Source organism: Lycorma delicatula, chromosome 12 (genome assembly GCF_047948215.1).
Source record: "Lycorma delicatula isolate Av1 chromosome 12, ASM4794821v1, whole genome shotgun sequence".
Classification (NCBI taxonomy): domain Eukaryota; kingdom Metazoa; phylum Arthropoda; class Insecta; order Hemiptera; family Fulgoridae; genus Lycorma; species Lycorma delicatula.
Genome location: NC_134466.1, coordinates 72,321,975 through 72,349,600, shown reverse-complemented (window position 1 = coordinate 72,349,600; position 27,626 = coordinate 72,321,975). Strand labels below are relative to the sequence as shown.

Sequence of the window (27,626 nt, the reverse complement as noted above, 5' to 3'; positions counted from 1 at the left end):
TATTTTTTATACTGGCATATGTACTATCCCTAATGTGATCTATATAATATATTATTATGTATTGATCAAATAAAAAAAATTATTTATATTAGGTAATAAACAAATAAATAGTTAATTCTTAAGATTTACAACTATTAATTATGGAGCTTAACATAAATACAATTTTATTTATTTTTCAAAATTGAAGTTCTTCATTTTTGAGTTTCCATTTCTATCTTATCAAAATACAGAATATTGATTTAATTTCAAATTTACTGTTACGTCTATTAATAACAATGATGGAATTTCGTTTTCTTTGAATAAATCAATAGTGACTATCAATTTCATAAAAAAATATAATAGTAATAATTTAGTGAATTATATTAAATTTGACAGCAAATGTCTCATTAATATTTTAATAATTTAAATTTTTCTTTCCACATAAATTTCTTTTTTAAATAGACACGATTCTACTATGTATAAATTAGATAATTACTGCCTATTTGATATCATTGATCCATAGAAATGCTGTCATTAAAGAGGATTGAAAAAATATAAAAAATAACATATGTAATTACAGACAAACACATGTAATTATTTTTTTTAATTTTCCGTTTTTTTACTCTTATTTATATTTTATTCTCAGGCGGTTTATTTTTTATGTTTTTAATTTTATTATAAATAAAATACCTGTTATAATTACCTGTTGCAGGTAATTTCTGATTAAGTGAATATTTTCAGTACAAAACAGTATATGTATTTATATACTTGGTTTATTAAAAAAGAATACATCAGTTTTCAGATTTGCTTTTGTACGCAGACAACGTATTTATAAGTCAGTATTTATATTTTCAATGTTGCCTATCATCTTGTGTAATCTGTTCAAGATGGCTGATGCTAGTGTTGGTAAGTGTTGTTTTGATTTAAAACAAGTATTTTCCTTCAAATTTAATTATATAATCCATGATGGATAGTATTTAGCATATTTTGGTAATTTTATTATTTAACGTTATTAGGTAATTGTAATATTTCTTTTGTTATGCTTGATAGTTATGAAAACAAAGCGTGATCGATATTGTACGTTTCTCATCATGAGGAATCGTTATAACCTTGAAGTTGATTATTTTGTCAACAGAATGTATACATTACTGTTGTTATTGAATTCATTGCGTTGTCTGTTAAATTAAAGTCAAGTTTCGGTAAGCTTATTGATGTGCTGTTCGGGATTTACGTAAAAGTATTTTTCCATACCAGGTTCGCATTATTTACTTCTTTGTTACATAATGTATTATTATGATAATTGGATGTCAAAATTTAAAATCGTTATAGAAATTTAATGTAGGTAGCATCTTTTTTTGTTATTGATCGGATTTGACTATATGATTATTGTATGCCATTTTTTTGTAAATTATTATTGACTCTAACTTCTGTTCAGTTTATAATTTTGAAACTGGTACTATTTGATAAAATGTTGTAAATATTTACAAAGAGATAATCGTTTATTCTTTTTTTTTGCCTGTGAATATTGTATGTTTTGTGTTAGCAGAACTGGTTGTATCAGCAGAACTGAGTTTTTTTATAAATCCAAATTTAGTATTTGTAATAATAATTAAATGTTTGTTTATAAGTGTAATCAATGTTGTTTAGTATATTATTGTATGTAATCCGTCACTGTTTGTAGATAACTGCCATATTAGTAATAATAGTGTTGCATTGAGTTTCTCTTTCATAACTTGTCTACAATACTTGAATTATTTATTTCCTTTTTTTGTAACTGTTTTTTCTTCTTCTTTTTGTAAGATAAATTGATTACTTTTCTGTTTTTTTGTTTTTGTTTTTTATTTTTACAGTAATTTATTGGTTATTTATTATAGTTCAGATTTCAAAATGTTGTTTTGGCACACTTCTTTGCATATGTGCTTATTTCACATATAGGGTCCAGACATGTTTTTGGTCAATTTTGTAATCTTTTAAATGATATATCACTTAAACTGGATTTTTACTTAGTACAAATATCAGACATCAGTAGAAATATGTTCCTGTTTACTAGTAGAGAAATATTTAATTTAATTCACTCTAAAGAGGATAAATAGGAAAAATCTAGATGATAGAGGAAGAAATTCCTGTTGGAATTTAAAAAAACTTATTTTGTGATGTTGTTTACATGATTCTCTTATTTTAATTTTTTTTTTAAATTCATCTTTATCATGTAAATCATCTTTATCATTTTGGTAACATTTATGCAGTGGTAAAATAAATAAAAAAATTTCCTGAATACTTATGAAATTGTTGGTAGTTGTATATAATTACTACCCCACCTGTGATTTTAATAATTTTTGTTTTTACATTTCTGTAGTGGTAGATAAGTAATTTGTAAATGTAATTAAAGATCAGAGAATTACGATTACTATTACTGCATGTTCAGAGTTCACATAATTATAGAAGATTATTTTGTGCTGTGTGCACAAATACTTAACAGTGGGGGACAAACTCTAAGCTAATCTTAAACAAATCCAAGTTATTTCCTTAATAATATAATATATATATTACGCCTTTACCAAAACCTACATCTTAAGCTTATAATTATCTACAGGTATGGGCTCACCTCGGATTTTGACGAAAAATTCAGAATACCTTATGTAGGATTTAAGTAATTAGAATTGAAATTATTTATTGGAAGTTCCTTTCATCAGAGTTGCATTCTTGTAAGCTTCAAAGTACCCTCACTAAAAATATCGTAATTAAATACTGTACAAGTGTAATATACATTATTTTTGGAATAAGTAATTTGGATTTGTGAAATTAAGCTAATTAAGTTAGGTTTTGCATAAGATGTGGTTTTGGTAAATGTGCACTATACATTATGGAGTAAATAACTTAATTTAAGCAAAGTTAAATTGAATTTAGTTATGTTTAGTGCAAGGTTTAGGTTGTTAGGTTGGTTAATAGGTAATGCTTAAATTTGACAGAAACTTAATGTCATTTTTATCTGATTAAGTCACAGTTCAAGACTTTTGCTTAATGTAACTCTAAGCAAATACAACCCTTATTATTAACAAAATTTAACTGAAAACAAATTGTTTAGTCAGAAAATAATTATATTTTGATGCATAATGCAAAATAATGAAATCTTGGGGGTGGGTACTGTGTAACTTGTGAGAAATATAGTTTGGGTGTTAGGTGTTTCTGACGAATAGTTTCACTTGAAATGAATAATTTGTATTCCAAATTTAATCAAAATCAGAGGTGAATCTGTAACTGCATATAATTACCTTTAAACCGAGCTTTTACTTCATTTACAAACTATTTAGTATGCATATAATTATATAATTTAAAATAATGGAATTTGGGGCTTGGTTATACTGTATAATTTACCATTTATTGTAGTAGGTGCTAGGTCATTCCAACAAATAATTTTTACTTTTAATGAGTAAATTACATACTAGAGAAGGTATATTCCAAAGTTCATCCTAATCAAAGGTAATATAAGGCAATAATTGTATAAAATAATTTTTTTTTTAATATGCATTGTGTGAGTGGCATGGATGAAGTCCTACGCAAGAACTGCAGCATGAAAATAAACAAGAACAAAACAAAAGTAATTAAATGTAGTAGAAATAACAAAGATGGACCACAGAATATGAAAATAGGAGGAGAAATGATTATGGAAGTAGAGGAATTTTGTTATTTGGGAAGTAGAATTACTAAAGATGGACGAAGCAGGAGCAATATAAAATGCCAAATAGCAATGGTGAAACGAGCCTTCAGTCAGAAATATAATTTGTTTACATCAAAAATTAACGTAAATGTCAGGAAAAGTTTGTTGAAAGTGTATGTTTGGAGCATCGCTTTATATGGAAGTGAAACTTGGACGATCAGAGTGCCTGAGAAGAAAAGATTAGAAGCTTTTGAAATGCGGTGCTATAGGAGAATGTTAAAAATCAGATGGGTGGATAAATTGACAAATGAAGAGGTGTTGCGGAAAATAGATGAAGAAAGAAGCATTTGGAAAAATATAGCTAAAAGAAGGGACAGACTTATAGGCCACATTACGGCATCCTGGAATAGTGGTTTTAATATTGGAGGGACAGGTAGAAGGAAAAATTGTGTAGTCAGGCAACATTTGGAATATGTAAAACAAATTGTTAGGGATGTAGGATGTAGGGGGTATACCGAAATGAAACAACTAGCACCAGATAAGGAATCTTGGAGAGCTGCATCAAACTAGTCAAATGACTGAAGACAAAAAAAAAATGTTTGTTTCTTGTTAAGAGTTGGCAGTCTACTCTGGTAATTAAATTAAGTGAAAAAATAGAAGACATTGCTATGATTTTTATTGTGTAAATCGCATGTATTATTTGGCCAACATTAACACTTTAATGACCAGACATTTAATTAAAGGATTTTTCCCGAAGTGTCAGTTATTTTTTAGTGTATTTCAGATCTTTTTTAAAAAACTATATCCTTTTTCAAAATATTTTGAAATGCTGGGTATAATAATCCTCATCATTTTTATCTGCATTTTCATGTTTCCCATTAGTCCTTTCTTAAACATAATCATCATTTGATGTTTTGCCTGGCAACAAGTCTTTTATGTATTGTTTCTCCATCTTATGTCCAAATGTTCTTCTTTGTCCCCTTGTAGTTTCCGTAATTCACTTCTGTTAATTTCATTCTTTTTCTTTTGTCGACCCTTCTAAGCAGTTGACAAGATTCTATTTCCTCTAACAGCATAATCTAACCGATTTTCTTTTCTTTTGTGTACTTCCCACGTAAGTACGATTTTTTCTTCATTAATTCCTCATTCCTCACTTATCCATCCGTCTTATTTTCTCCATCCTTCTCTATATTCATATCTCAAAAACCTCAGTCGAATCATTATATAATAATTCATTTAATCACAAATTATGTAATCACCGATAAACTTATTTGCCATAATAGTAAAGAATTAATAGAAAAAAAACCTTAGCTGTTTAATAAGATATCTTTCTTTCAATTGAATTTTTGAAACTAGTGTTTTCTAGTGGCATTTACATGTTACAACTAATAATGAAGGGTAGAACGGAAAAATTGTGTAGGCAGGCCATGTTTGGAATATGTAAAAAAATTGTTAGGGATGTAGGATGTAGAGGGTATACTGAAATGAAACGACTAGCACTAGATAGGGAATCTTGGAGAGCTGCATCAAACCAGTCAAATTACTGAAGACAAAAAAAAAAAAAAATAATCCTGCCCCGTTTGTCATCTCCTTGCCAATAGCTAGTTCATATAACATTTTAATAATAGCACATTTTGAAAAATAGATAAAAGTATCAGAGATTATAAAAACACTTTAATTTTTAAATCTGGTCCTATGGGGGACTCCCTTTTCTTTAAACAGTTCTCCTGTCGCCTATATTAATACTAAATATAATTGGAGTTTTGAAAATTAAAGTTTGAAAAATTTGGTGTTCAGCTCTGCATTTTTTCTTTGGACTGAAAGGTTTATTTATCTGGGTAAATATTTACTTCAATAAATCGGCTCAATGTTACCCAGCAATGCTTAAAAAAATGGTAGTTTACAAAAAAAAACGTGTATACAAGTAATGCACCCTAGTCCAATAGAGTAGATAATGAATCAGTTTTGGGTTATAGCCAAACATTTGTGTCAAATTTCAATTTTCTTATTCAACAAGTTTTTGAAATTCAGGGATGATCAAAAAACTGTAGAAATAATGTTGAATATTCTCCCCCCCTGAAATTCTATCAGCATAAAACTTTGGAATTTTTTACAACCGCTAAAACAAAGTCAAAAATTAAAATTGTGAAACTACTTATCCTTCATTTTTAATATTGTCCAAAATTTAATTCAATCAATGCGCCATAATTAATATGTAGAAATTTTTGCGCTATTTTCTAATAATTTATATCGAGCCAGTTTGGAAGATATTAATCAAAATACAGTCAGCATATTAGACCGATTAAAATAACTCATCTAGAATGAAAAAAATTGTTACCTGGACTTTTATAAGTGGAAATGGTAAAGAGGCTTATAATAAAAAAATAAATGCGTTTGGGGTGGTGGAGGGTTGATTTAGGGGGTTGAAAAGGGGTGAAAAATGGTATTTCAATGAAAGTTGACATAAAAAGAAACATCCACTACAAAAGTTATAGATCATGAAAAAATCTACAATTTTTGTACAGGTTTTTACTCAAATGTTCTGAGAAAAATGCGAAACATTGTTTGTTTTGTTTATTTTTCATTTCCGCAAAGATAATTTAATTTTGACGAAAATTGGTGAAAGTATACCTTTTTGTGTCTTAAATAACCACAAATTTTTTTGATAAAAACTTTAGAAGTTTCTGAGATATTCATTTTTTTCGGTCTAAAACTATTCTTTTTTTAAAAAAAAATTCTACTTAGAAAAATTATACAGAGTTCTGCCAGTGCTCTTTTTTTTTAACATATATTTTTTGGTAAAATAAAAAAAAATCTATCATCACAAATGTCTTCGGAATCGCTGAAATCTTCTGAAATTTTGCCAACATTCTATCAATTGTCCGAACCGTAACATTTTGTACATAAATCTATCATCGCAGTTCATATTTTCATGACACCCACATCACAACTGGTTTTGCAGCTGCAAGAGACTGTTTTTAATAAATCTTCTGGCATGACCATCTATAAAGCAAGGCACAGGTATTTTGGAATTATTCGCAATTACTTTTTTCCAGCCCCGCTTAAGTTAAAGTTATTTTGTTTCCAAGCCACGTTTGAAGTTGAAAGTATATAGTGTTGTATAGCCGCTCCAACAGTTGGTGGTAATTTTTCTAATTTAAAAGTAGACTTTGTAGTTAATACTTTGTATTGCTGAAATCTCAAATCCATAGATAATTTATCATTTGTACATTTGTAAATAGGTAAAATTAATCTACAACCGTTTTGAGCACTGTTGGCTCTGCATTAGTCTGACAAAAAGGCGTTACCAATTTTGTCAACTCGGGAGTTTTAATCGGTGAATTCAATGTTGTTTTTTTTCCTTTGCGTGCAAAAGCAGATGTTGTGTCACAGCCAGTAAAAGAATGTAAAAAACCAACAAAAGAACGATAATCGTCATACTTAAAACTGTTTAACAAATACATTGAGTCAATACATCGCCTGCACACGGCTTGAGAAACTAAATTGTTGCATTAGTTGAAGAATTTTTTCGCTTAAGCGTTACGCTGTTTTTGTTGAAGATGCAGTTGAGTTTTCATTATCAGCCTCATTGTCCAGATAACATCAAATACTATACAGTTATTGTTTGCATTATGCAAACAATCTTTTACTAGCCCTAACTCACAAATGAAGTGGTTTCAGATCCATGTTTATATAAATTTTTATCATTATTTTAATGAGAGAAGTATGCCTGCCTATGAAGTTAAGTAAAATCCTCCCAGAACCCTGTATAGTTAACAAAATATTAAAAATTGTACTTATGCATTTAATTAATGAATTAAAAAAAGTTATCACATTGTTTCCTTTTGAAAGAACATTACAGTATCAGATTGAAGACAGGCCAGAAATATCCTATTTTATTATGAATTATGTTTAATTTTAGAGTTCTGTATTACTAGGACAAAATTTAACACATTTTTTTTTTTTTAATTTTGTCCAGCAAGCGTAGAAAAGAATTACCTTCCACAAAATTCTCATTTAGGAATTCCCAGGTTCAAATCCTACTCAGACATGGCATTTTTAATGTGTACAACATTCCATTTCCGTATTCCCACATATAAGCTTCAAAAGCTTCTGTGGTGAAGTAAGTAGATATTAATTATTACTAATTTTTGAGAAATATAATATTTCTCTTATATATAATATATATTTTTTTTTTTTTTTCAATTATAAAGAGTATTTTTTTAAATTATTATTAACAGTTGAATACATTGTAAAATGATTTTTTCTGCTAGGTTATTTTTAGAAATACTGGAAAAAAAATATGTAAAAATATTTCGATGCATTATCGGATAAATTTAATCATTCTTAACTTTGTATATTAAAAAAAATTTTTAGAATTTTAAAACAAAATTTAATTTTAAAGTAAAAATGAAAAAAGGTATGGTGGTGGTTATAAATGTTTTTTAATAGTAAATTAGCTTAATGGAGGAAATAAATTTTGGATGGGGGATAACACATAAAGATGAAATAGCAGTTGCGGTCATACACATTTGTACAAGGTGTCCTAGGATGGAGGGGGTTTTGGACATCAAGATTAATTAAAAGAGTACGCTCCTCACTTCATTTTTTCTATTTTCCCTGTCTTTTTTGTGATTTAAAAAAAAATTATATTTTAAGAATAGATTGAGATATTTAAAAGAAATTTGATGTCTGTGTACCCGACAACATCAAAAAATAATAAGTTTGAAATTTGTACCTCAAAAATTCTTTACTTGTTTTCTCACTTTCTTCTCCAGTTGAATTAGAAAATTATTAATAGTAATAGAACAAGAACAATATTGTGAGTGCATATTCTTGTAATCTACTTTATTAATTTTAGCTCTTTATTAACAGATTTGAAAAAAAATGAGGCAATTTTTTTCAGAATAAAAAGCTTAGATATTATCTAATAAATGATAATTTTATAATAAAACTAATATTTATGCAACTATTAATGATTAAAAAATTTAAGTGGTGACCATTTTGGAATTTTCAAACATATTTATTTTGTAGAAGATATCGGGTACGTGTATACTGAATTTCATTAACTTATCTCAATCCGTTTTGAAAATGTAAGTTTTTTGTGTAAAATCACAAAATGGTAAACAGAGGGAAATTAAACAATATCCTATTTAGTTAGCTTATAGAGTTCAAGTAAACGGACTGCGCATATGACTGTTCAGGTGGCCAATTCATAAGCATCTCCTGTAAATCCTGATGCTAAAAGAAACTACATGCTACGTTAATATTCAGTAACTGATCTGTTTTACAAAAATTATATATATATTTTTTTTAAATGTAAAGAAATTAAGACATTTTACTTATGTTTTTAAGAGTTATGAAATTGTCAGTTGTTTTCAAACAGTAAAAGTTCACTGGTATCTTAGACTAAATTCCTATGATAATAGACAAATTAATTCAATTCAGTCTTTGTCATCTGATTGTGAGAAATCCATAATGCTGTCGGTATTTAAGAGATACAATGAGAGGCTCAATTTTATTTTCTATTATAATTCAGTAGTATCTCTTATACAATTATTCCATTCCTACTGGCCTGTTTTATAAATGGCTTCTAAGCATAAATTTTTAACCTCAGATATTTTAAAAACTGTATTTTCTGATGCTATGTAACCTTTTTTTGTTCCCTAACTCGATTGGATTGGGTGCACAATGATAGGGAGGTATTCTAAGCAAGATTTTGCCACTGGATCTTGCTAACTCATCAGTTTTATACACAATAAAATTACTTTTGATATGCAAAACCCTTTGCAATAATTGGACCTTAAGTTCAAAAATTGAACATGAGAACAAAAGTGTGATCATATGGAAAGATCAAGAGTTTTAATAGAACTGAGGTATTATGTAATCGTTTGATTATATGTCGACTATATAACATAATATATATGAGTAATGATTATAATGTTGTATATAGATATTGCCGTGTTGTGAATCGGCACTGATACACTGAATAAAATTCAGTAGAACCTACTAACATATGCAATGTTTGTTTATTCTTCGCTCTACAACCTAAGTGAATACAGTATAGAAAGGGCGTTTGTCCACATGAACTCTTATCTTTTGTTTATTTTGATATACTGAATCGGCCCCTTTATGTATATTTGTCATAACATCATCAGTTTGTTTTTGCATAATGTTTGAACATATACTAAGGTATTCATGTTTATTTATCTATTTATTTTGTTGATTTATTTTATTTCTAAAATGAGTTTTGTATACCACTATAGAAAAATGATGAATGTAGTAGTTTTATTTTTGGTATTAATATTTTTGTAGGTAGTACTTCAACACCTGAAAATGGTAAAATACAATCTGAAGAAGATAAAGATAACAAGGATGATAATGAAAATGAAAGTAAGATAGAAAATGATAAGGCAGATTCTTCATCGATAAACAGAGTCGATCAAACAGATGTTGAAAGTTCCGAATTAGCAAACAGTAATCAAATAAGTTCTGGGATACGTATGACAGTGACCAGTGCATCGTCTTCACGTTTAAATGTTTTTAAAAATGAAGGTATGTATATTTTTATTTTCAGAAATATAAATGTTAAAAACAGATTTCATTATCCTGAAGTGACATTCATACTTGTATATCGTGAAAATTAAAATGTATGATATTAATTGGTTTTTATATACTGTAAAAAAAAAAAGATTGGAAATGTAAAATCGGGAATGCTTTAAGGTTATTTATTGTGTATTCTGAATCATATGCAATATTTGAATAGTTTCTTAGTTTTAAAGAAATAACAATACATCCACGTCTACCAAACCAGATAACAAAACTAACCAGTACAATATAAGAGCAGGTTGTATTTTGCTTTAATAAACTACTGAACCATTGAAAAAACCTTCCCACCAAGTTATTTAAAATATATTTAATGTCGATGAATATTTAAATAATGCTAATTAAAAAAATAAAACCATGATTTTTTACATCTGTTGAATGTATATGATGTAATAATTTTTATTAACACTTTCTGAATCTGATCTATTTTGTATTTATATTTTAAATAATTATTATGGATTTTGATTTATTTTTTATTATATAATTGTGTATTTTTGTGGTACGTTGCTTGATCAAGATTTTACCATGTTTTCCCTTCATCCATCCAGGTAAATTCTTGGGCAGTTCTTTTTTGTATCCGTGGAATAGCATATCTACTTATTTTTTTATAGTATTTTTTTTTGCTCCATATATTGAGTTTTCCTTGAAAAGTCTTTACTCTAGTTTTAGTAATAAATAGGAATAGATGGTAATTTTTAAGAAATCTTGCTATAAATGAAATACTTTAATAAATGGTATCCTTTAGACTGTAGTTTCTCTTGAAATATAAGTAAAGTGTTAGAAAATAAAAGATCATTAAGTAATTAAATTATCTTGAAATGTACTTTAAAAGGTTTGGTTAATAAAAAATATGGAGCAAAAAAAAGATAAATTAAAACAAACTATATTTTGCAGGTGAGTAATCTGAAACTTAACTTTATCAGCAGTATTACACATTACAAAACTCGCTACTAACACTTAAACATATTGCACTCAAATAACAATAATGCAATGACTAAACGACATATCAATAATCCAAGAAGACATCCTGGTGCACATCACTAAATATCTCTGCTGGCGCATAATTAAAAATGTTTAAAACTATTTGAAAAATAAATACAAGAAATAATGTTACAATAAATACTTGTACTAAATATTTTTTTACATCTAGTAACTTAACTTATTTTACCCACTTTAATAAATAATGGTAACACAAGACCAGAACAGAAAATTGTATCTTTCAGCCAAGAACTGTAATTTTCAGTTCTGGTCTTGTGTTACATTTATATACATATAAATACATATTTATACATTTATATAATTTGTTTATATATAAACAAAATACATATATAAACATTGTATATACACAGTAGGTCTGAAAAATTCCCAAACTAAATTTCTGTGGTCGATACAAGTAGCGCCTTCTCTCGGGACAACCAAGGAACTATGTAGTATGATGTCTGACAAGTGTGTTTTCAAAATTTCATCATGTTTTGTCATTTCTGTCTTGAGTTATATTCAGCCACATATATTGTGTTCATTTGACCTTGTGCGAGCTTGTGAAATGGAACAGAGAAACGCAATAAAATTTTGTGTTGTGACTTCAAAAATGTTTCATTGAAACTTATTCTCTGATACAGCAAGTATTCGGTGATGAAGCCGCATCTCGTACTACAATATACATGTGGTGGAAGCTGTTTAAAGATGGTAAGAGTTGTTGGATGACAACAAACGAAGTGGGAGGCCGTTAACAGCTGTTCACGATGAAAATGTTGTAAAATTGTGCGTGCTCCTGTTTGAACAACCCCATCATACCCTTCGGGTCATAGCAGAAGAGTTAAACATCACTCAAGACGCGGTACATACAGTTCTAACAGAAAAAATGAATTGCCGAAAGGTATAGTCTCATTTTGTTCCAATCTTCTTGACCGAAGAACAAAAACATGTCCATCTTTCTTGTGTTTAAGACTTTATTGAAACTGCTGATAGCACCCCTTTTTTTGCAAACAATTGTAGCTGGTGTTTTGTATATGATCCGCCAACAAAATGTCAATCCACTGCTTGGTTGAGTCCTGGAGCACAAAGACTGGTGAAAGTCAGGCAGCAAAAATCAAGAGTGAAAACAATGATTTTGATTGCATTCTTTGACTCAAAGGGCCTGATTCATCATGAATTTGTCATAACTGATCAAACCGTGAATTCTAAACTCTATTTGGAAGTAATGAAACGCCTGACATGTCGCATTCGTTGAATCGCATTCGGCCTGAGTACTGGTGTCCGAGCAGTTGGACTCTCTTGCTCTCAAAGGGCTTGCACTGAGCAGTTGAAGGCAGTCCCACAAAGTGATTTCTCTAAAATGTTAGGAGCTTTACTGGCGCTGCAATGAGTATAAAACTAGAGAAGGGTTCTATCTAGAGGGCTGATGAGAATAAATTTGTTTATCTTTAAATCTATGTTTTTACTTAATTTAGTTCGGGAACTTTTCAGATGTACAAATATAATTATGTATATTTATACAAAGGATAAAATATTTTGTTTGTATTATATTGACTGAAGGTTAAAAATGTTTCTTAATTACTTTTCAGGTAGTGTGTTTTATTAAAAAAAATTTTTTTTAATTTTATCAGGTAATAAAATGAATCATACTTCACCTTTGCGGCCATCAATTCTTGGAGGAGGTTGTGCATCAACTTCAGCATCATCCTCTTCATCTGTATTTGGCGCATCAGTATGCAGCCCGACTTTCTCATCATTGACAAATAACTTTCCAAGAAATTTATTTTCGAAATCTTGTACTCGGCCTATGGAAAACAGATCACCATGTACGTAATTTAATCTTTTCCTTTTTTTTATATATAACTTATTTTTCTCTTCAGAAAGTGTGAAACATCTTTTATATTTTTTATTCTGAAAAGCATATTCTTAAATAATTAAAAAGATAACTTGAAATCGTCTGTGTCTGTACTATTTTGTTAAATGTGTTATTCACTTAACAATGTTGCAATTCTTGTTATATACTTTAATTTTTAAAAAAACTTTTAGTTTGAAATTTAATTATCATGTGGTCACTACATCTTTGGATTGTACTGTGGCTTTTCTATATCATTGGCTCCCTGTTATTCTACAGGTAGTATATTTTTATTGTCGTGAAGCAAGATTGGGCTTTTGTTCTCATGATTTAAAAAAAATTTATTTTGATGTCTTGAATCAGTTTTTTGAAGTTTGGTCAACACCTTCCGGAACACCTGTATATATGTAATTACTAACAAAAAGCACCATAAACATCAAATTAAAGCAAGCTCAATGTAGACATACAAAATACAATATAAAATTCATTGATTTGTTATCAGTAATTTAAATATTGTGTTTGGTAATGCATTACCTTTGTTTGCATCTGAATTGTGCATCTGAAACTGATGGTTGACATGATTCCTCGATGGGGAGTCTTATTCTTTACGACTTTGAGGGTTGGCGTCCCCATGGGTCTAGCCTCTGCAATTTCTTCCCACTACACACAGAGCTGAACACTACACTATACGCATATACTACACCAAGAACACAACACAAATTACAAAGTATACCCTTACACAACTGCACAACATCCTACAATATTTTGCTTACATTTACACTTGATTGTTTTGTAACATCTTATAAAATGCAACCGTAACCCAAGGTAGAAACCTTCATGTTGATGGGTGAATGGCACTATGTAGTGAGTCTCTAATGTTCTCTGGGAACCTGCATGAACCCAGTTGTATTTAGCTCTAGCTCTGGTACGTGTGCACTCTTCTGGATTGGTCTATTATGCTTTCCAGGCATTAGAAGATTTGTATTTTAAATATCCTCTTGTTACAGAGATCTATAATACAATCGCTGAGTTGAACTACTGCAACACCCAAGTGGGTTTCTGCTGGATCCCTAGTCACATGGGAATTCTGGGTAAAATGAGCATGCAGAGCATGTAGTCAACTGTACTTCACTGCTCGTATTGCTACATCTGACTTTATTAATTGTATAAAACATCTAATGAAACATTTATTAATTCTGTAAAACAGTATCTTTATATTGCCATGGGACTCAACATGCAGAGTAGCAAGTCTTAAGTTTGGGACATACGAGTGTTCACGAGTTTTTGATGTCAGGAGAAAACCCTTCATTATGTATATGATGCGACAGCCACTTGGCTGCGCCACATTCTTGTAGATTGCATAAGTTATGCGGCCTTGCATCTTAAATATAAATTGCCCCAAAACATTTGACAAATCCTGGACAACGATGAGGGAATTTTAGATCGGGTGTTGTTATTTCTTAAGGTCGTCTGTTTATACTCAGATATTTAATTAAATATATTGTGTATGGGTTCTTCATGCTAATTTCTATGTAGCAGTTGAAAGTTATTATTTTTTATTTAAGATGTAAAACATAATATCTGTTTGTTTTTGCAACAATGTATCGTGTCTGGGCAATGATAACGCTGCAATGTTTTTCAACCAGAAACCCCCCAAAAAAAAATTGATTATAACTGAGCCTGTTATTAAGAGAGTTATGCCAATTTAAACGATTGATCAGTTTCAAAATATACCTCTTCACATGCGAAATTGTATTTATATTTATAAATGTAATTTTTTTGTATTTGTTATTGTTTATTTTTAATATTTATAAATTATTTATATATTTGTCATGCTTTATATTTGTATATAAGAGGTGATCAGTAAAATTTTAAAATTGTGTTATTATTTGATTTATATATGATCTCAAAATGTTACAGAAATGACATGTTATGGATCTTTTGATAATTTTATTGATGTGTATTTGTTTTACCCTTCACCATATTTGTTATAATGGTGCCACCATTATTAAAATATAACTTTAGTGATTTACTTTTTAAATAATTTTTATTTTCATTAATACAGGGTTATCATAAAAGAATGGTGCGGTTTCAGTAATTCATAGGAAGATTGTAGGGAAATTTGTAGATGTTATATTGGTATCCCTGAAAGCCTCCAACCCAAAAGTTTGTTTATCAGCAGTTGTATCCACAACGTCAGCTCTTGTATTGTTGTTGCGGTGAGTTTAGCGAGTTACTATGTTCTTGGATAAAGACAAAGCAAAGTGTGTTTTATAGATGGCTGAATTAAAATCCGTAATTTTAGTTCAACGTGCGTTTTGACGTGAATTCGGAAGAGATCCACCACACAAAAATAACATAACATGTCAGTTCAAACAATTCGAAGAAATCAGATCAGTTAAGAAACAGAAATTAACCGGCAGACCAAGCGTACCAGACGAAACGGTTGAACCAGTTAGACAATCGGCAATTTAGAAGTCCTGGGAAGTCCATCCCCCATCGAAGCGTTGAATTAGGTATTCAAAAATCAACAGTTCACAAAGTTTTACATAAATAACTGAAATTACACGCTTATAAAATCCAGATACTGCAGGAATTGAAACCTGATGATGGTGTAAAACATTAAAATTTCACTGTTGAAATGTCGGACAGAATAAGTGAAAACGAATCATTTTTAGACAATATAATTTTTACAGACGAAGCTACATTCCACGTGAATGGATGTGTTAACAAACACAATTCACGAATATGGGGCTCTGAAAACCCACACGCAATTATTGAGAAACAACGCGATTTGCCTTAAGTTAATGTTTGGTGTGGTGTGATGAAAAATTGTGTAGTAGGGCCTTTCTTCTTTGCTGAAAAAACAATTAATGGAGTTGTGTATCTTGACATGTTAACCAATTATTGCTTTCCTCAGCCGGATGAACTCGAAAACATTCATCAACCTCATTTCCAACAAGATGGTGGTCCTCCGCACTTCAATGCATTGGTCACAGACGCTTTGAATGAAAAATTTGGAGATCGATGGATAGGCCAGCAAGGACCCATACTTTGGCCTCCAAGGAGTCCAGACCTGACACCTTGCGATTTTTTCTTGTGGGGGTACATCAAAAGCGTTATTTATACATAAAAAATTTGCGACCTAAACCACTTAAAAAATAGGATTAATGACAACCATTAACGAAGAAATGTTAACTAATGTTTAGAGAGAAGTTGAGTATCGTTTGGACATTTGTCAAGCAACTAAGGGCGCACATATTGAAATTTATTAATTATGTAAAACAATGTTTGAGACGACAAATTTGAAAAATAAAAAACATAAACTCTAAGTAATTCTGTTTTAATTTAAACCATGTTCAAAACCGCACTATTCTTTTATGATAACCCTGTACATAAAATGAGAGTAGTGAAATATAAAGTATCTTCACAGCTTGCATATGAACATTAGTGGGCTGGTGCAACGGGAGGCATATTAATGATGAAGTTATGAGAAGGGAGATGGATACTTCAGCCACCTCTGCATTCTCTGATCAACAATGTCATTTCAGAGGAAGAAGTTCATTGTTAGTAGTACAACTTATCGTGAAGTTTCTGAAAAATGAGTATGCATCTCCCTCTGAAGGTTTGACTAGACTGCATTCAGCTTAGCATGTCACTTTGCATGAGTCTGACAGTTCCAGTAAATTTAAAGGAGGGTATGAAGATGCGGAAATTGAGTTGCAAATAGCGTTCAAGATTAAGTGAAACAGACGACAGTACTTAGTCTATCCACCATCTCATCAAAGAGAATCAGCATCTTGAGATTGATGAAATTGCTATGGAAGTGCTCGCTCCATTATCACTAGCCTCCATCAGTTCCACATCCATATAGTCTTTGAGAGATGAGTTTGAAGAGCTTTGGTTCAAAATCAGAAAAAGGCCTGAAGGAAATCTCCTGAAGGCTTCTGAATTGATTTTGATGAAGAAAATAATTTTTGCAGGCTTCCCCAGGCCTTCAAAGAAAATTTTGATCAGGGAAAGTCAGGGAAGGTTTTGAAAAATCATTATTAGTTAGGGAAATTTATTGAAAAATGTAAAAATGTCAGGGAAAACTTGAACAATTTTTTTTTGAGCAGTAAAATTACAAAAATATAATGTTTACTTATGTATTTTCCTCTCCGAAGAGGCTTCAATCATTGGAAAAAACAAAATTTTATAAAAACTTCGTAAATTATACATCTGATTCAAATTTGAAATTTACAGTAGTGAAGTGTATATTTGAGATGAAGCTCTGTGTTCAAATTTGGATTCTTCAGTGATTTTTGGACACAAGAACCAATTTGTCAATTAATAACCTTATTATATATAGTAATGGTGGCGTGAATGCTACAAATTAAAGATTTCAACTGCCTGTTTAAAAAATCCATTGAATCCAATCAAAAATGACTGAAATCTCATTGAATTGGACAGCGTCTAGCCAAATCCTATTCACTGATTTTTCTGTAGTATTCATGCTGGTAAAATATATATATATATATATATATATATATTATGGGTGTGCAAGAACTCTGAAGTTTTTAAATAATTTTTGTTTCAAGTTGAGTATTTTAGAATTGAGTAGAGATGAGTATTTGATGACATTTTTACTGAGAAATATTTGAAGACTTCTACTGTGAAATATATTTTCATATTATTGAGATTAATTTTGTGTCGATGATATTGTAAAGTAGCACCATTTTTCTAATTTTCCAAGTTGAAAAAATATATTTGAATCATTTATTTCAGAAACCCGCTTTGCTCCGTATGAAAATCATTGGACATAATTGGTTTTTGAAATGAATGATTCAATTATGAACTACTTTGAATGTTGTTTGGAAAAATATTGTTAGACTTCATCTATATCATAGTTATTTTAGGGTCAGAGAAAAATTTTGAAAAAGTCTGTGAAAGTCAGGGAAAAACAAAAGTCAAAATCTTAGTATGGAGCAGTGGCAGCTTTGCCCTATGAAAGTGAAAATGTGTCCGACAGTCAGAAAAGTACTTTCAATAATCTTTTGGAATCAGAAAAGCATATTGCTTGCTGATTTTCTTCATGATGCATCATCCTGTCAATGATGCGCTTTACTGTTAGTTGTAGGACAAAGTTAAACCTGCATACAGGAACAAAGTACGCATCGGTCAGAGATGTAATTCTTCTTCACGATATCACCAGGCCTCATGGCGTTAATGTTTGGAATAAACAGGATCAAATTTACTTTTAAAATCGTAGAACACTCCCCATATAGTCCGTATTTATCTCGCTGCAATTTCATTTTTTTGGGTTATTGAAAGAGGCTTTGAGAGGACATTGATTCCAGAGAAACAGCAAAGTAAAGTTGATAGTACAATTGACTTGCAACATGTCCTCAAACCTTTTATGAAGAAAGGATCCGCGAACTCCCCAATGTTGGGGAAAATATGTACAACCTCGGAAAATAATGTAGTAAAGGAATAAATTTACATTTTTATGGTGTCAGAATAAATGTTGCAAACCCTTATTGGATTATTGGTTATTACCCCTTATTGGATTATTGGTTGCAAACCCCTTATTGGGTTATATATTGGATTACTCATATATAACCCTCATAGATTTAATAGGTTAATGAAATATTTTATTTTTTGAATGTTTTTACACTTTTCATTAAATTTTCTAAAAAACTTTTCAATTTTGGTTCTCTATAAATTTTGTTTCTTTTGTTTTGTTCAGTATAAATTATTTATTTTCTAATATTGAATGTTTAGAAAAAAACAATTAATTTAGAATATAAATACACACAAATTAATAGGTAAATTTTGAAAACAATGAATCGACTTAAGTCGGCACACTTTTATTATAGTTGGCGTAGTTGTAACAGTGACAACCATCAGTTTTAATCTAAGACTAAGGTAACACATTACCTGAGATATTATTCAAATAACTAATGTGAATCGATGGATTTGTTAAGTACTTGTACTTTGATTAGTTTACATTAAGCTTGATATTAATTCAAATTCAAATTTATTCCGATAATAATTTTACGAATAGACATATAAAGTTCCATTCTCTGGAACACCTAGAGCAATATAAGCTCCAGGTGTATATAATGTGGTGTATTTATGGTGTTTATTCATAGTAATTTTACATACGCTTATGCATTTTTAGTAAAAAGACATTTAAAAGACTGAAATATTTTATTAAAATTGATTTATATGTCATATTTGTTTTTATATTAGTTAAAGAGTAATAATAAAGGTTTGGTTTTGTAATGAAAACGGTTACTACATGTCTAATAATTAGAATCTGTGTAATATTATAATCCTATGTCTCCAGTATGAAATACATTTTTATCACTGTTGCATCTTTATTTTTCTAATCTTTCCTGTAAGAACTATGCTGATAGCAGTACAAAACAGTAATTGTTATCAAAATTTAGCTTTTCATTGAAAGAAACTTTTTTCCTTCGACTATTACTCTGTGAAGGAACAAATCCTTCTTGAGTGAGGTGATGTGGTAGTTATTGAAGCGTTTAGAGTACAAGCATGTAAATTTTGACTACATGATAGCTTTTCTATTTGGTCAGGACCAAATAAAAAATTTGGAAGCCAAAGTTGTTTAGTAATTTACAGCAGTGGTTTGCTTTTTATTTTATCCCTTTTCCAATTAAATTAACTTTCAAGATTCTGTCTTCATCCCAAAAGAATGACTGAATGACCGGTGAATTTGATACATTATTTTTAAGAGAATCTGTTTTTATTATGATATTGTAATTTCTAAATTAATGTACCAATATTACCAAACATCTAGATGTAAAATAATTATAATGTAGAGTCTACTTATTGAAGTTAAACATTTTAAATCTCAAATGCAAAACTACCTGAAATTAAATATTCAGTTGCATTATATATTTTATTTCCTCTAAATTTAATGGTTTTTTACATTCCCTGTAATTTCTTACACAAATTAGTATATAGTATTTCAAACAGGTAAAACTTTTGCACCTGCTACAAAAGTTTTGTGTCATCCTGTTGTCTTGTTTACATGTAGCATTGTTTACAGCCTACTGGGTCATCATTACTTTTGTTCTGATTCATATATTCATTCTATATTCCAATATCTTCTGCTTTCCTCTTCAAATTTTTTGGAAGGTAATTTGATGTAAAACGCATTTTCACATGGTGTCTTCCATTAACAAATGTGTCTAGGCTCTGTCATTTCAGCAGTTATTTCAGAATAAAATTTCATTTTAATGAAATGCTGTCATTTCAGTGTTGCCATGTATATTGTTAGAATTGTATGCGAGTTGATTCCAGCAATATTTAGTAGGTTGTAAAAAACTGCCATCGGGGCCACCTTTTCGTATTCTGAGCACAACTATACAATCCATTCATTTTATATATCATGTCTACACAATATTTTGTAGCATTGTAAAATTCAACCGTCTCTGGTTTGTTCTTATTGCCAGTGTTAGGTTCAATATTATCGTCATGATGAAATTATAATTACGTTTTTCTTCCATTAACATTGTAGGACATCAGTGCGAAAGATTCTTTGAAGCCAAAGATTGACGAGATCACTGCTCTTGTGTTACATATGATGAATTATGGTTGAATTTCTTATTTTTATGAATTGTATCTACTTAAGTCATTTTCCTCTTCAATAATTCATAGCTATATTACGTATAAATTATAATAGTGATGTGTATTGCAAAATGCTAAAAAAACTGCATAATGCGATTAACAGCAAGCAAGATGGCTTCCCTACGTGAAGCATTGTGTTAATTCACTAATACACTGGCCTGCCATAACACAACTCCTCATTACCTTTGGCATGGAACAGTTTGATATTCCCCTGTGCAGTCTAGCTTGTGCTGGATGACTATCATCTGTTTTGTCTATGTCTTAAAACCTTGTTAGATAGTTCTGCAAAGACTGCAAGGTCAAATAAGTCATTAATATGAGCTTGCATCGCTGATGCCATCATTCTATGCTGAAAGGATACAATTTCTGGAGCTCTGTTATAAGTGCCTCAACAGTGACAGAGTAAATATGTATAAAAATAGAGTAAGATTTATACTTGTGGAGAGCTGTAGAAATTTTATGTTAGTATGTTCTTGATATTCTTTAATAATTACACTTCGGAACTTCTTTCTGGATAACCTCTTGTATTTGTATAAATTAACATTTTTAATGAACTTGAATTTTCATTCAAATGATAAGATATTAGTGAAAACTGAAATATAATCAGTGCTTTTTCTTTTGTATTTCTATTTAAATCAAATATTAAAAGTAATCTTTTTTACAGCGTTTCACAAACCTGTGCTGCGACCATCTCAGTTGGCTAATCCTGGTTTAGCAGATTCATCTACTAAAAGTTCAAACCTGTTTGTTCTCAATCCTCCAAAGTTGGCCAACCCATTTGCTAAAACAAACAGTACCATTGGTATGTATTGATTACCTAATTAATATTTTAGTAGAATGTGTATTTTAAACGATTTAGTAATTTTATTTTTTTGATCTTATTTAACTCCAAAGCGTACAGTGAAGCGTGGTGTGGTTTTTACTATCTTTATAACAGATAGTCCAAAAGTCATTTGACTCACAATTGAAAACATACCTTTTGACTGCACAGAAATATAGAAATATTATTATTTTGTCATTAGTTACATTGAATTTTTTCTTAATAGAGTTTACTATTAGTAAAGGCTTAAACTCTTTAGTAAAAAATCTGATGTGGGCCCTACATGACTTCCTTGTACACCTATTAAAAAACATATACATGAAAATTACATCGAATTTTATTTTATTAATAATTTCTGATATATTTTTTATTGTAAAAAGTCTTTTACTGTCAGAAGTTAATGTTATTAATAAACAAATATATTTAAATTAAAAAAAAAGGAGATGAAGTCAGATTCAAACCAATGTTCCTTCATCTTGTAAGATCCAAATATTTCATTAATCAAAATTTTATTTGGCTATAACTCTAGAACCAATGAAATAAGGTACCATATGGTATATTGTTGAAAAGCTCTCAACGAGGGCTTATTATTGCAGTTAAGAACAAAATGCAATTTTTTTGGATTTTGGGCTTTTTTGAACAGTTTGGTCCAAGTCGATTGCAATCAAAAGGGAAGGTGCACAACTAGATGTTATAACAGTCATAAATCCGAAATTTCAACATCCTATGACTAATTGTGTTTGAGTTATGTGAGATACATACATAAGAGGTCTGTAAATTAAGTAATGAGACTGGTTCAGAAAAACTTCTTATTTACAATCCAATTATAGATGAACTCTATCACCTTCGAAATAGTTCCCTTGGGAAGCCACACAGCGCTTCAAAGAGTTTTCCCACTCTTCATAGCAGTGTTGGAACTCAGAAACCGGAATATCCTTCTGATGATCGGTTACATTTTTTTTAATGTTTTCTACTCCTCCAAAATGGTGTTCTTTGAGGTGTTTTTTAAAGTCAGGAACAGAAAAAAGTCGCAGGGACTCAAGTCAAGTGAATAAGGTGGTTGAGAAATACAGGAATGTTTTTCTTTGCCAAAAACTCATTAATTCATTGTGCAATGTAACAAGGTGCATTGTCATAATGCAGCATCATGAATCAAACCAAAACCGTGTTAATTTTTTGTCCAGTTTTCTTTATCACTGAGCACTCCAGCCCCCTCACTGTCGGTAAGTTCACATGATTTGTAGAGGAATACCATAAAGGTCTTTAATGCAGTGGTTTCCTGCAGCCAACATCCTCCATAGAGGGGATCTCCTTATCCTGAGAGATGCTTAGTCCCAGCTTTTGTTAGTCACTTACACATACTACCACAACCAGTATGTGTAATCGTTGCCACCTCTTCTCTACCAGGGGAAGGAGAAAGTCCAGAATTTCCCTTCCTCAAAATCAGAACCAAAGGCATTTCCTGATTTCTCCAGTACTTTTAGAGAGGCAATACGTATTGCGAAACATTAAAAAAAACTTAAAAAGAACTATAAAAACTAAATGACGTATGATATTATGAGGATCATTCAGATATAAACCAGAACTTGTGGAAATCACATTGTGACAAGTCTAGACTGTATGGTGGGTGTTCAAGAGGTGTCCAATTAATTTTAGCAAGTTTATTGCGAGTCTGATCTCCATATGTGCCCATGCATTGTTGTGGAGAAAGAGGATGTTGTCAATCTGTTGCCGGCATCATTTGTTGCAATAAGCAGTCCTGATGTCATCCAGCAACTGGCAGTAATATGCCATATTTACTGCTCTTTGTGCAGGAAATCAACAGCATACCTTTGAGTTCCAAAACTCATTTGCCAGAACTTTTCCAGCTGACAAGCGTTTCTTGGTCTTGATCGGTGCTCCATGCTTGTTTTCTTGCATTCTGGGATGTAGTGGTGGAGCTACCTTTCGTTTACAAGTTACAATATGTTCCAAAAAACTCTTAATTAAATTTATGATTTGAAGTTAGATGTTAAGATGTTGCCACAACATAATTACTATTTTTTGTGTAGCATCGAGGTAAAACGATGACAAGCAAAATTCTGTGTTTTCCCCGAAACACTGCACACATGATCTTCCAAGTGAAAAACATCGGCTTCCATTTTGTCTTTCTGGGCTATGATGTCTCCATTCCATATGTTCGAATAACTGTGCATGAATGCACCTTCCAGTATTCAGAACTTATGCCGCTGGATCATTATAATATCTTTCAATAAATACCTTGTTAGTGTGATCAATTATATTTTTATTATATGTAATTTATAACAGATTTAGATAGATCCATTTATTTTAATATTGTATTAGTAACTTTGAGGTTAATTATGATGTACATGTACATTATTTATATTTTAAGTATTTTATTTAGATTTGCATTTAAGTTACATTTTTAACAGAACTGAATTAAGTAACAACAATATTATAAAGACAAAATATATATTATAATACAGCCATTGAACTTAACTAATTTAAGATATTTATATGCCTTACATAAGTAAGAAGAAAAGTTACATAGTTTATCATTAATAAGGAGGACATGAAACTGAAAACCATAGACTGTATTTTCATTTCAGGTATCATGTGTGATACCACTATCTCAACCCCAGTGTCTATATGCTTCAAGAAGTCGTCTTGAGCTTAGTACAAAGTCAAAAAAACTTCAATATAAAGTCCAACCATTTTATTTTGTGATTTTCCATAAGCATCTTGACCCAGCATGTAAATAATTTCTAGAAGTTCATTTCTCGGACACAGTTTCAAGCAGAAGCAAGTGACAGATGTGATTGTGAATCATATGTCTTATCATCAATGTATGCACAAAATTTTTGTAATCAAAGATGGTTGCTCTTACTGTTTATCAACATCACATTATTGTGTACTTCTCACTCATCTGTTTACAATAGAATCGCTCGAATTTCTTCATGAACATTGAAAATGTGTAAACTCAATGGAGTTTACACTGTTTTAAGTTCCTTGCATTTAAGAAACTGACCGCAGGCCAAATTTCACATGTAATGGGTCTAAATTTTCTTAAATAATATAAGCTCTCATTAAGAAATACAGACAATTTAATAAGAACAGTGTTAATCTCTTTCTAACATATCAGGTGACTCAGCACATGCATAAAAATGTGATCGTAGCAATGCGAGGCAATATTTAACATAGAACTTCTTAGATATATCTTTTTGTGTTGCGTGAGTTTTGGGTCATTTTTTTATTACTATGCATATTTAAATTAGTGAATATATATTTTTGTACTAAATCGTCTATATTTTTAATTATTAGACAAATTAATACCATGAGAAATTAAGACATTTATAAATTATTTATTTTTATTGTGTAGGTATTAAAAGAGAGAGATATGAAATGAGGCTGTGTGTTTTAGTTTACTTCAAAAGAAATCATTTTCTGCCCATTATTGAATTTTAAAGTTGACTATATATTGTGATTTGTGATTAACTTTAATTAATTTTTTTGTTAGTAATAATAAGCAGTTGTTGACAGAATTTTTTTGAAAGCACATTTATCTAATATAGTGAAATGTATTGATTTAATAACTGTACAAGGTAATAATTATTATCAAAGTTTAAATAAGTATACGCATATATATTGTAAAGAATAAACGAAACATTGGCCTGTTTTCACCATTAATGTTCTTCAGATTGCTTTTTTTTTACTAGTCTTTCATAATTATAATTGAAGTATTATATACTTTTATATGTAAAGTATAAATATTATAAAAATATATATATTTTATACTTAGATATTTTAAATATATGTATTTCTGTTAAATATACATATTAAAAATAATTGAGTTGGTGTTTTATTTAAATCATATTTTTCTTTTTTCAATACATAACTCTTGTATTGGATACACGACATGAATAAAATCGGTATAAATATATCAAAAATCAGTTATTAGTTGTAATTATTATAACAAGAAATTTTTAATTCATGCTTATTTATTTAAATTCATCTATAATACTTTTATCAGTAATATTCACTTAATCACTATCATTTCTACATAAAAGGTGTTTGTAAAATCATACAGGGTATTCGTTTATTCATACAGATAGGGTGTTTATAAAGACTATTTCAAGAATTCAGGCAATGGTCTCCCGCATAGAAATAAATAACAAATTTTGTATCAACATAAGTCCAGAAACTCTTTAAGTTTCCGGCTATCTGCCATTTTGTATTTGTAAAATAAAAATTTATTTCTCAGGAATGGTTAATCGTATAGAGTTGAAATGTCTTATACTGTTAGTGTACGTAGAGGTTTACTTGTATGAAAATAATAAACTTGATTTCTCAATCCATTTCATAATAGCAGCCATGTATGCTTTTTAATTATTAATATCTTTACAATCGCTGGTTTATTTAAATTTTGTGTTGTTTCAAAAAATGATAAACGATTTATGACAAAGAAAGGTGATACCTTATTAATCAAATCTGTTCATAAATAACAAGTTATAGCAAAAATTCTTGAAGGTGGTCACTGTATTAAACACCAATTTTCATTTCAAGCCAGATTTACAAGATAAGGCCATTCTTAACACCCACATATGGTCAGTTCAAAAACCCTCATGCCATTTCACACCAATATCAGTTTTTTATAAATGTATGAGCTGGTATTCTGGATGACCAGTTATTTGTTTGTTTTTTATGCCTGAAGTGCTCAACGTGAAAGGTTAACAATGGTGATGACTGATCTTCTACTTTTACTCAAAAATTTGCCGTTAAACACACGCAACAAAATGTGGTTGCTGGATGGAGCATCATCCATTATAGATTACAAGTTTGACATCACCTAAATGAAGCATACCTTAACAGATAGTTTGTCATTGAGGCACACTAGCATGGCCTGCAAGATCTCTTGATCTCAATCCTCTTGACTTCTTGTGGGACCTTAAAGTTATATACGACAGGATCGTGGATATTATTGAAGAATTACACACAAGAATTCTAAATTGGATTGAGAGGATTTGTCAGGTACCTGGTATCCGCAATCAGTAAAAAAATACCTGGATTATGTATTTTGCATGACAGCCGCTATTCTGAACAACTGTAGTTTCTTTTGTTAATGTTATATTGTTCATTAAATGAAAATTGTGTAATGCAAATTATTTTTCTGTATTAATGTTTATTATTGTTATAATATTTTCATGATTTCAGTAATATTTTACTTTGTTGCAGTAGTTTCATTATTATTAAATTATTATGATTTATTGATAACATTAATAAAATTATTCCAGTTGAGATCCAGTTAAGTTATCTAATTTTATTGGTGAGAAAATGAAAACTGGTGTTTTAATGTAGAGTGATTCATTTAAAAAATTTTAGCTACAGCTTTGTTATTTACGAACAAATTTAAATAATAATATGTAATTTTCTTTGTCATAAAATGCTAACATTTAAATAAACCAACAGTTTCAAAGATATTAACAATTAAAAAGTTTACACGATTGCCATTTTGAAATGGATTGAGAAATCAGATTCATTATTTTTATTCAAACCCCTAGCAGTATATGAAATTTAAGCTTGATAATATTAACCATTCCTGAAAAATAAATTTTTGATATTTTTAAATATCGTATTTTTAAAATACGAATTGGCAGATAGCTAGTAAATTAAGTGTTTTTGGATGTATGTTGATATAAAGTTTTTTCTTTATTTCAGTATGGGGGACTTTTCCCTGCATTGTTAAGATGGTTTTTATGAGCACTTGTATATAGTCATTACTCAGCTGGTTAGTGGCTTATTTGCGTCAAAGGTGTTGTATTGTTTATACACACGTGAGCGCGCGCACACACACACCAGGGTTGTTTAGAAATTTCTCAGTCTGACAGTTCTGGCACAAGTATGACATATGACCAATGACTGTAATGTTTCTCAAATATGATCCTTTAGATGGCGTGCTGATGCTTGTGTTTAGTTGCTTGTTTGTAGCAGTTGAGTAAAACAAACTAGTCTGACGTTTATTGAAATTTATAAAATTGGAGTTGAGTTGTTATAAAGTACTTTGTTTTATTATTGTACTTTTTCTTCTCTGATTGCACAAG

General features: G+C 30.0%; 1 protein-coding gene across 2 annotated transcripts in view; it reads left to right on the top strand.

Moving 5' to 3' along the window:
• Positions 1-788: 788 nt before the first annotated feature.
• The window catches only part of LOC142332820 (uncharacterized), a 52,454-nt gene continuing 25,616 nt past the window's right edge, over positions 789-27,626 (top strand). The window contains exons 1-4 of one of the 2 annotated variants that reach the window (XM_075379435.1): positions 789-885; positions 9,953-10,192; positions 12,850-13,044; positions 21,373-21,510. In XM_075379435.1, the coding sequence (XP_075235550.1) occupies positions 834-885; positions 9,953-10,192; positions 12,850-13,044; positions 21,373-21,510 (625 nt within the window). In that variant the 5' untranslated portion in view covers positions 789-833. Of the gene's footprint in view, positions 886-1,126; positions 1,234-9,952; positions 10,193-12,849; positions 13,045-21,372; positions 21,511-27,626 lie in introns of those variants that run through there. The other variant, XM_075379436.1, reaches the window with a different exon arrangement.